Source organism: Brassica napus, chromosome C8 (assembly GCF_020379485.1).
Source record: "Brassica napus cultivar Da-Ae chromosome C8, Da-Ae, whole genome shotgun sequence".
Taxonomy (NCBI): Eukaryota; Viridiplantae; Streptophyta; class Magnoliopsida; order Brassicales; family Brassicaceae; genus Brassica; species Brassica napus.
Window position 1 is genome coordinate 162,273 of NC_063451.1, and position 11,366 is coordinate 173,638.

The 11,366-nt window shown below is 35.7% G+C and overlaps 2 protein-coding genes and 1 pseudogene across 2 annotated transcripts; 1 reads left to right on the top strand and 2 right to left on the bottom strand.

Annotated features, from left to right (window-relative positions):
* Window positions 1–1,402: 1,402 nt before the first annotated feature.
* LOC125591501 lies at window positions 1,403–1,735 on the bottom strand. Its single transcript, XM_048765864.1, has one exon. The coding sequence runs from the start codon at window positions 1,733–1,735 to the stop codon at window positions 1,403–1,405; it is 333 nt and encodes a 110-aa protein (XP_048621821.1).
* Window positions 1,736–4,449: 2,714 nt separating this feature from the next.
* LOC125591502 lies at window positions 4,450–5,283 on the top strand. The gene has a single exon (XM_048765865.1). It carries the CDS (start codon window positions 4,450–4,452, stop codon window positions 5,281–5,283), a length of 834 nt encoding a protein of 277 aa, XP_048621822.1.
* Window positions 5,284–9,946: 4,663 nt separating this feature from the next.
* Window positions 9,947–11,366, bottom strand: part of LOC125591503 — a 9,389-nt pseudogene continuing 7,969 nt past the window's right edge.

An 11,366-nucleotide genomic window follows, 5' to 3' on the forward strand; every position in this document is an offset into this window, starting at 1 on the left:
TTTTAATTTTATTCTAATGATAATAACAATTTAAATTGATTAATTTTCAAAATACATTTGATAAAGATTTTAAAAGATTTTGTTAGAAAGAAATATCTTTTCTGTTTCAAATAAAAATATTTACTACAAAATTAGTTTGTATGTACAATATATTATAGTTTCTCTTTTAAAATATTTTTTGTTGTTCTTAACAGTATCTCCAAACATTTCTTCTCTATTATGTAGGTCCAATTTAATTTAACTTCCATATATAAATTTCAATTTAGAAATAAACTAGAAATTATGTTGGTAAGTTCCATATATTCACTAAAGCTAATAATATAAAATCTTTGTAACTACTTTAATAATGATATAGTTTAATTTTAAATAGAATATTATTATATTGAACTAAATATGATCAATTCTATTTTACTTATAGTTATCGTTTATAAAATGAAAAATAAAAATTCTATTTTATTTTTATATTTTATAATAATAATAATAAATCATGTTAAAATAAACTTTTATATTGAACTAAAAATGATAAATTATATTAAATTCATAAATTTATTTTCATAAATATAAATATTTATGTTAAAATATAATATGATGACAGAACAGCTTAATATTCGCAAACTATATAATACATGTATAAAAAAATTTACATATCTTAAATTTTGTATATACAATAATATATTATCTAAAATGAATAAACGTAAAAAATATTGCTAAAAAAAAATTCAGCTTTGAAGGACGGTGGGTCAGAATTTAGTATAGATTAAACACAAAACAATTTTCAGATATATTTTTTTATGCATATATTAAATTTTTCAGTAACTAAATGCAAACACAATAAGATAAATATATAATAAGAAGTGAAAAATGCATGTAACGATCTTAAACAATTGATTAATTATAACATATAAACTATGAAATTATTTTATTTGAAATAGTTATATAAATATTTATATATATGATTAACGTTAAAAATGTATACCACCGATGATCTAAAATAAATATCTATGTATATAAATTGAAAAAATAGATCAAGATCTAGTTTACACTTTACAAACCGTGCATACAGCATAGTAAACAACCGAAACACAAACAACTGACCATTAGCCCCAATTGATGACAAACAAAAAAAGACCATTAGCTCCAATCGATGACAAAAAAAAAGACCATTAATCTCGGACCAAACCAGACCGGACTTCAACACATATCCAAATTAAAATGGTGAACCAATACATAAATCTTTCTAAGCCAATATTAAACTGACTAAAATTGATAAACCCACCAACCGGCCGCACATACTGCCCTTCGAATATTCTGGCTGCCGCTTGAACGATGCAATCCACGAGTACCGTTGCGACCAGCATAACTCGAACCAAACGTCCTCCGCCGTTTGACCAGCTTCGACCGCTTACACCTCCTCCTCCCACGCTGCTATCGCCGCCACCACCAGACCACCTCCTCCACTCGTGCTGCTACCACTGCTGCCCCCATCTCCTCCACTCGTGCTGCTACCGCTACCGCCGCCTCCACCAGCTTTTCCACTGCCTCTTCGTTTGATAACGAAAGCTAACTCTCGAGCCTTTCCTTCAAACACATCAACAACTGGTTTTGACTCATTTAGATGAAGACTCTCTTTGTTCGTATCAAGTGAGGAAGACCGTGAGCTAACGGAAGTGAAATCGTGATGAAGATGAAAGATGAAGAGAATGTATAAAACCAACGGTGTTCTTCTCAAGCCCATCATCGTGTTTTTTGTTTTGTTTTATGTGTCGTACTCACATTTTCCCGTTTGCTATGCATATAAATAAATTATATATCTAAACTATTAAAACTGAATCTCTACTATGATTCTACCTATAATTTATAGAATTATTTACAAGAGAATTTCATTATCTAACTTGAATTTTTTAATTAATTCGCTTACTATATTATAACCTATCATTTTTAAAATATTTTTTATCCGTAATTAATTCGCTTGCCATATTTATAACTAATCATATTTATAATCAAAATATTTATAACTAATTCCGCACCATATTTATAACTGACCATATTTATTATATAAGATCTTTATTTAAAAAAAATAACAAATATAAAAAAGGTTTGAGGATTAAACGCGGCACAAGTGGTTGACTGTTTGACTTGGAAAAGTCTAATAGATATTTATACTTGAGTGTTAAACGCCATAAATAAATAATTCAAGTGATGATGTGTTAACCACTTTTAACTAGTGTTGACATATCTTAGCCCATCTAATTCGTTTTTGGTATTTTGTAGGCCTAGGCGTTCGGGTACCCGTTGGCGTTTGGATCGGGTTTTTCGGATTTCGGTTCTCTTTATAACACCTCTTAGGTCTCATTCTAGTAAATTTGCAAGTACGGGTCGGGTTCAGATATAACACATCGGGTTCAGGTCGATTTTGTATCACATCATAGAACCCATAAAGTAATCATATATCATTCGGATTCGGGTTATATCGGATCGGTTCGGATAGACCCGAAATAAAATCTAAAATTTAAAAGTAAAACATAAGAAATATATATTTATTTATATATAATTAAGTATTTAATGTAGTTATTTAAATTTTAAATACTTATTGTTAGATAACATATCAAAATAAATATGAAATTGAACATTTGAAGTATATATTCATGTTTCATATAATTATATTGTATATTATTTTGGACATTCGGATCGGTTTCTTCGAATATCTTTTCGGATTTTTCGATTTTTTGTTTTTTCGGGTTACCCGTTCGGGTTCGGTTAATAACACTTCGGGTTCAGATATGTTTTGTACCACCTTACAAGATTTATTCGGATATTTTTTACATTTCGGACCGGATACGGATCAGGTATTTCGGTTCGGGTTCGGTTCGGATTTCAGGTTACGAATATTATGCCGAGGCTTAGCATTTTGTATCATAGCCAAAATGTATGTGCTGATTCACCAAACCCAATTTAGTACATGGTGGTTGTTGTCTTGTTGATTCCGTGTGAACAGTTTGAGTAACCCTTTTGGGTATAGAGCATAATAAAGCATGTGGCTTTAATTCGATTTCTGAATCGAATTTGTTATAAATCAAGTAATGAATGTCCATAACCGGCCCGGTCCATAAACCGGCCCATGCCAAGAGAGATAACCGAAACCCTAGAGAGAAGAGAGAGCAGCCGCATATCCTAGAGGAGACAGAGAGGCGGCCACAAGCTTAGAGAAAAAGAAATCATTTTCCTTTTCCTAGTAGATGTAATCTTTCCATTTATGTATTTAGTAGTTATCCTAAATCTAGTAAGATTATGATTTGTACTATTTCTATTTTTCTCTTCTTGTAATCCTTATATAAGGAACCTCATATTATGAAATAATCACAGAAATATTCAGTATTTAACCTTCCAATTACAACATGTTATCAGCACGATTGTTCTCTGCAATCTAAGCTAAAAACCTAAAATCCCTAAAATCCCTAACTCAGCCGGTGACCACCCTAAACCCTAAGGCGTTTCCTGTCCGTCTCAGACCTCGATGATCAGCTCAACTCCTTGGCGTTCCCTGCTCGTGTCCTGACGTCCTCAGCCAGCTCATGTTCGTGATTAACCAGCTCGCACCAGACGACAATCAGCTTCAGCTCGCAGACGAGTGCAGCCGGCGAACGTTCCCGGATGATCAGCGATCAGACAGCATCCGTCTTGCATCCGAGGTCCATCCGTTCTCCCTAGGGGGTCCGGCTCAACCCTACAAAGACTAAGGTATACCGTTAATCTGAGAACGTTATGATCAAACCCTAAAACCCTAATCCATTATTATGGAATTCTATGATCTTGATCAAACCCTAAAATCGGTATAACCTAAAAACAACAATCTCATAACTAGCAATTGAATCGATTCCAACTAGAACATGTTTGATTGTTTATTTGTTTCTAATCTAAAGTTATGAAACCCTAATATTAGAATCGAAACCCTAAACCCTAGAAACTTGAGTTTGATTTTAATGGTTCTTGTTTTGATTGTTTGATTGATGATCTGAGGTTATAGGATTGATAGATTGATTGTATAATCTGAATCTTGAATTTGAATCCTAAAGGCCTTGAAACCTTGATCACATATTGCTAAAATCAACTCCTAGCATTGTTTAAATCAAAACCCTAATTTCATAAATAAGAAATCGAATTGGCTAAGGTTGTTTGCATAAGTTATGAAACTGAATTTGAATTGCATTCGTCTTGTTTCTAAATATCGACCAGCATATAGATTTTACAAACTTGAATTGTTTGCATCACAAAATTGTATGGCCGTGTGGCCTGATCTATTTGTTACTATGTTTGATCCGCACCATGGTCGATTAGATTGATTGAAACATGATTGTAATAAGACTTGATTGTGGCCGATTTTATTTGATTGACTTGCGGCCACATGATCACATTGTGAAACCCTAAATTTCGAATGACAATGTGATTCAGATGTCGAAAATCTCAAACCTAGACTATGCTGCCCTTAATCTCTCCGGAGACAACTATTTGCAACGGGCACTTGACACAAAGATTAATTTGAGGTCAAAGGAACTAGTTGATACTATCATCAAGGGTAACAATGAGACTGATAAGAATCAGTACATGGCTATAAGTATTATACGCCACCATCTCATTGAGGGTCTAAAAGATCAGTACCTCACCATGGAGAATCCACTAGACATTTGGACCGCTTTACACCGTAGATATGATCACCAGAAAAAAGTGCTATTACCAAAGGCTAGACATGAGTGGAAGAATCTCAGATTCATGGACTATAAGTCTGTGGATGAATACAATTCAGTATTGTTTAAGATAGTCTCAATGATGAGATTATGTGGTGAGGAAGTAACCGAGAAAGAGTTGCTTGATAAAACATTCTCCACGTTCCATTCAACGAACGTGTTGCTGCAACAGCAGTATAGAGAGAGATGCTTCACCTCATACACTGATCTGATCTCGTGCCTGCTCCTGGCCGAGGCTAATAATGAACTCCTGATGAAAAACAGTGAGATGAGACCCATAGGAACATCATCATTACCAAAAACCAATGAGGCTGAAAAGAAAGATCCCAAAGAATGCAACCACGTCCATGATAATAAGAAGTCACACGGCAAAGGCCGTAGTAGATTCAAGGGACGTGGCCGTGACAGCTATGGCCGGGAAACCACAATAACAGTGGTCGTGGTTCCAGCCGTGGCCGAGGTAATTATGGCCGTGGTCGAGGTGGCATATCCAAACCGTCTAACTCGACCAAATCAGCTTGTCACAGATGCGGTATGGTAAACCATTGGGCAAAGAATTGTAGAACCCCTAAACATCTATGTGAGCTCTATCAAGAGAGCCTTAAGAACAAGAACCCGGAAGCCCATATGTTCATGATACCGGGTATGATGCTGATGATGATTCCGACCTTGAAAGGGACGACCTCTTGGATTTTGAGACTTCTGATTGTCTCAAAGACTAAAATCGACATCTTGTCTTATTGTTTTATGAATTGCTTTGATTTCATTGCTATTATATCTTGCCTGAGTTTGTTTGATAATGTGAATGATTTTATTGATACAAAGAATTGCCTGAATTGCATTATAGTACGGGTATAGTAGCCTAGTAAGAAACTATGGCCAAGGCATTGCCTTAAAAGGCATTATATACACCCAATAATATGTGACCCATTGTGTTATGATAATATGGTTTCTAAATAGAAACAATGGGCAAACAAAAGGAACAAGTTCCTTAAGATTTTGAAAGAAAAATCGCCTAAGACCTTATAATAAAGTGGTCAAGACTAAACATGTGTACTCTACTGATCAAAACTATGCTACAGATCAGTATGAATAAGAGGCAAGAGCCGTGGTGACTATACTCATATATATCCCACGAAATTTTATACACTATATGGCAAAGACCGGATTAGCCATCTTAGTCCACAACTGATGAAAAGGTTGAAATTTGAAAGGCACAAAGAGTTATTCCCATTAGAACTCACGTTGTGAAACATGTACACAAAGATCATTAAGGCTTTATTATCCTAAGCACCACGAAATTATAGTATGTTCATGAGGGGGAGAGAGGATAAAAAACCCTAAATCCATGATCACACTACAAATTCGTGAAACATGGTCTAGAACCATGATATAAACAGCTTGGCTGTGTTGTGCAGGCTTGGCCGCACAGTCCATTACCTATAAAGGTTCGGACATCCATACTAGAGCTTAGGGACATTACGGATTTACATGTATAAAAAGTTCAACTACATCAGGCCATATAAATGAGCATAGATATTTCCATCTCATATTGAATACGGGTCATAAACCAGACATACACCATCTTAAGAGATTTTGAATAAACCACCACATACATATGTGTGCCGTCTAAGATGGAATCTCATAAAAGGATTGGGAATATATGTTGGATAAGAGTATGACTTTCTCCACGAATTCAAAGAGACCGTGAGCCAAAAACATGGGTGATCAAATAGTGGCCAGGTACGGATTGCATGACCAAATGGATCCGGCTATCCACACTATGAAGAGAAAGTTATAAGCTGGTATAAAGAGCAAAGAAAGAATGATAAGAATTAATAGTATCAACCATCATGGTCTTGGCAAGATCCTCGGATTAGAACTGTAGACGTCCAAAGAAAAGGTTATAAAAGGCTAGCTAATCGAGATGCCAGACACTGACCCGAAAAGAACAGAATGACTAAGTCATAACCAACTTAGTACCAAACGAAATATGATGTCCTTGAAAGAAACACAGTCAAGTTGCTATAGAGTCTATGCAAGATAGACCAAGTGTTCCATAATAAGGAACCTCGGAAAAGAAGAATGGTGCATAGAATGACAATCCGAGGTTATAAGGAAACCACACTAGACATTGAGAAAAGGCTGCGCAGCTACACATCTAAGGTACCAAACCATGTAGCTTGGGACGCCAAGCTACTAGGTAACAAAGGTCCTGGATAATAAGATCTCAAATCTATTTGATCATGTCTGGAACATAATGGAACCACATACATATATAAGTGTCGACACACACATTAAAGATATTTGTATATAAATACATAAAGAGAATAACAATTGAGTTTAAAGATATAAGCGAGGATCATGAGCCCACGAAAGAGTACTCATAAAGATTAAAGAAAAGAAAAATGTCGGGTTTAAAGTATCTATAGAAGAGATAGGCATATTGGCCATAGAAACGCCATCTGATATAAACCAGTGAAATAGATCGGTCTTGTGAGGAAAAGAAACCGTGAGATATGATACATGATCACGAGGTTTAAAGGTGTTCATGTTTCCTACTAACAGCATTCGATCATAGCTTGTTACACAAGGATACTCACAGAGACCATGGAACAGATTATAAGGAGATAAACTCCTATGTGGTGGGTGCTGCTACAAATTTCGAAATTAACAATGGTCTAGTCATATGAAAGAATGAGATTCACATATAAAGATGTAGTAAGCAGCATATGGATCACTGGATGAAAGAACAGCATTGTTCCTAAGCTGTTCATGGACTGAAACATAAAGCAGCTGCATATATTATGAAAGGGAGTTCTCTAAGAACGATCAAATTCAGTCCATATGAGAATTTATAAAGAAATTCGAAATCCCTTGTGTTTATACTAAACCAACCTAAAGAGAGGTTTATACAGATTATCTATTAATCTGTAACCCTAGCATGAACCGACTAGATCATAGTACGGGCTAGTAGAAAGAAAGATCAGCCTAAAGAAAGGTGATTGCCTCAGCTTACTATCTCAATAGCATGATCTCCGGATTGACCAATCCGACATCAGATCCTTTAGTAAGGATCCAACATAGCAGAATAGTTTGCTACTGCTGTTACTCTCACGTGACATTGCCGTGAGGCCGAGGGAAGACGTTTAAATATATCCCTCTCGATCGGATACCAATAGGTTGCAGTCCATAAGAATGTACAATCGAGATCCATGACCTAATAGATATATACCAGTGCGTGGTATGGTCCAATGGAAAGATAGGTCATAGGACGCCATCAAGAGATGGATAAAGGACTGCAATGTCCGAGATATATATATATATATATATGGTATTGCCTAAAGCAAGAAAGATCGATGACCATATGTATGGGTCCATGAGTATATTCTGGCCAATAAGGCATAGTATGATAAAATTATAAAGCCATTGATATACATCCGTGTATAGAAGATACACCGAGACATAGGTTCATGATAACCATGTTTAGTATATTGTCCATAAGTACTTAGCTTGTCCGACCAAAGTAAAGAGCAGTTGACAGTAGACGATCACGTCTAGACCATGGACACATGCAAACACGATTTTCAAAGACCCAACAGTGATCTCCGAGGACAATGTGGTTCACATTGTTTAGCACACATGATTTACCGGGACACTCGATGTCAAAGGACATGAGAAACGACCTAAGAGGTCGAAGTGGTCTAGTTACGGTTTAGTAATGAAACTGGTCGAATTCCCCACCTGCATGTTCAGGACAGTTCGCGCATCAGATGCGTAGACTAAAGAACTTCCACTGAGGTTCACATCAGGGGGAGTAGTGCGTGTTGTAGTCTTTTTCTTTCATCATGGTTTTGTCCCACTGGGTTTTCCTGATAAGGTTTTAATGAGGCAACGTGAAGCGTATTACGAATCCTGTATGATTATGGCATCCAAGGAGGAGTGTTATAAATCAAGTAATGAATGTCCATAACCGGCCCGGTCCATAAACCGGCCCATACCAAGAGAGATAACCGAAACCCTAGAGAGAGGAGAGAGAGAGCCGCATGTCCTAAAGGAGAGAGAGAAGCGACCACAAGTTTAGAGAAAAAGAAACCCTTTTCATTTTCCTAGTAGATGTAATCTTTCCATTCATGTATTTAGTAGTTATCCTAAATCTAGTAAGATTAGGATTTGTACAATTTCTATTTATCTATTCTTGTAATACTTATATAAGTAACTTCATATTATGAAATAATAACACAGAAATATTTAGTCTTTAACCTTCCAATTACAACAGATTTTACTTGTCAGGAAAAAAAAACATATTAGAAAACTTGGTTTGTGAACGAATATCATCTCTATCCCCCATATAATAAGACCATGCAAAAAAAACGATCCATAAAAACCATCTATACTATTAAAGCAGGATCCTATTGTCATAATTACTTTAGGGGCATGTTTCCTTCACTAACATTGCATGTTTCATTAAGGGCAATTAAGTAATATTAATAACAAATCTATATTGGGTCATTATTTTTGGATCCAGCCCAAATCAAATCTCTCTTGGGCCATTTGAACCTATTAAAAATCAGATTCAATTCTCACCCTTTTTTTTTCCTTTGGACCATTGAGTCCAAGTTCAAATAATTTTTTTTCATCTATTCTTAATTATTATTTTTTTTCTTTCTTAATATAATTTAAGCATTCATAAAAATAATTGAATTTTTTTATTGAAAAGTATAAATCTTTATTAAAAGTATATAATTTTTTAATTAAATATTAACCCCATAATAAAATTAATTTATCAGAGTTATACCAACTTAATTCATTAAAAAATAAAGTTTAATTTTTTAACATAAATTGTCATTTAAAATGAAATACGATAAATAAAAATAAAATTTTTAAGTCTTTTATAAAATAAAACACAAATATATGAAAATGTGGCATTTACTAAATATTTGTCAATTGAAAAAAAAAACAAAAATAAACCCGCGGGTCAAAATCTAGTAAAACAATTAAATCCAATGTACTTATAAAAAACCTCTCCCTGAATCTCTCATATCATTCGACCGACACTTTCAGACTCAAAAACTAAAGACCCAAAAACGACACTGCAAAACCCGACCACAAGCGATATGACTGACTGGACAAACATGTGTAGATAGATAGTGCCCAGACAATGGTAGACTCGAGAGATATGCATCTAACACTTATAGGCTATAATGTCTCGCCAAGATCTGGGAGCGTAAACTTTGATGCAACTTAAGTTGAGGGACTAGCCTCCTCGGTTTTCTTTTCTTCACCCGCTTTCTCTGGCTCGTCTTTTTTCTTTTCATCTGCTTCCACTGTTGTCTTCTCCTTCTCCACAGGTTTCTCCTCTGTTTTTGTCTCTTCGACGGTTAGCTTCTCGAGAAGACCAGCGGTGTCAGAGGCCTCTTTGCTCTCTTCTTTCTCTACTTCAGATTCAGCAACTTCGTTGAACTTCTGCATAAATGCTTTGCAGTCTGACAAGGATAACAAGACTTTATTACAAAAACTTCTCGGTTCATGGCATTATCAAGCACAGAAACAATTGAAAAGATACACCCCAATATATAAAAAGTAGACCACTGCCTAAACTTTTCGGTTAATAGCATATCAAACTAGTTGCAGCAGAAACACATGCCTAACTCCCTCAAGTTCTTTGGCTCTTTCTAACGTAACGTAAACATAATCTAGCAGCAATAGACAACTCTTGAACACGATAACTCTGTTATTACCAAGGTTAAATACACAGTGAAGAGAGAGTAATACTTTTTGGAAAGGAAAAAAACAAAGCAATTGAGAGCTCAAAACCAGCCCAAAATGAAATCTTTGAGTTGAGATCTTCCAAAAACAAGTAGCCACAAAGAAAAGTTCAAGATCCATTAGTAATCTAAGACCCTAACTTAAGTGCAACCAGTTATCTACTGACAGTATATAAGCCAAAGCAAGATGAATAACGGGCATGGCATTGACACGAGTTGTAATCAGAAAGTGGAGACTAATATAAGATATGGCATGGCAGTTAATGTCAAACTCACTCTCAATAGAAGCAAATCGGATGCAGAAAAGCTCATCCTTGAGTTCACCATCAGCAAAGTCACGAGCGTGCCATACACAAGACTTTTCATTTCCAACGTGTTCTTGAACACTCATGCCCTGTGTAACTGCACAAGTTCCAAAGGTGTAGATACAATGAGTAAGAGTAACTTAAATACCGATCCAAAGGAAACTTAAACCACATAAAGTAAAATCTAAACGGAGATTTACCGAAGTGATTAGCACAGATCTTGAGAGTTTTTCGATTGCCTCATGACGAGACGAATCTTGCCAGTGCTCTTATGCTTCAAGAGCTTCACAGTACCAGCACCTCTCTCCTTCCACTGATTCGCCTCCTTATCGAACCGATACAGCTTCGATTTCCTTAGATTCACACAAAACAATTTTTTTCAATCAACAAGTCTCAAGAGTCCCTAGGAAATTCGATTAGATCGCAAATCTCGTTAGACTTACAGATCGAGGACGGCGTCTTCGTCTTCCTCGCCGGTAGTGACGGCAACCTCCTCTAGCCTAACGATCGGAGCGACCTGAGCTCCGGTGTCCTCGTCCTCGTTAGCTCCA

What these genes read in the sequence shown, in the direction of transcription:
- LOC125591501 (XM_048765864.1), bottom strand. Translation starts at nt 1,735, where the DNA reads ATGGGCTTGAGAAGAACACCGTTGGTTTTATACATTCTCTTCATCTTT.
- LOC125591502 (XM_048765865.1), top strand. Translation starts at nt 4,450, where the DNA reads ATGTCGAAAATCTCAAACCTAGACTATGCTGCCCTTAATCTCTCCGGA.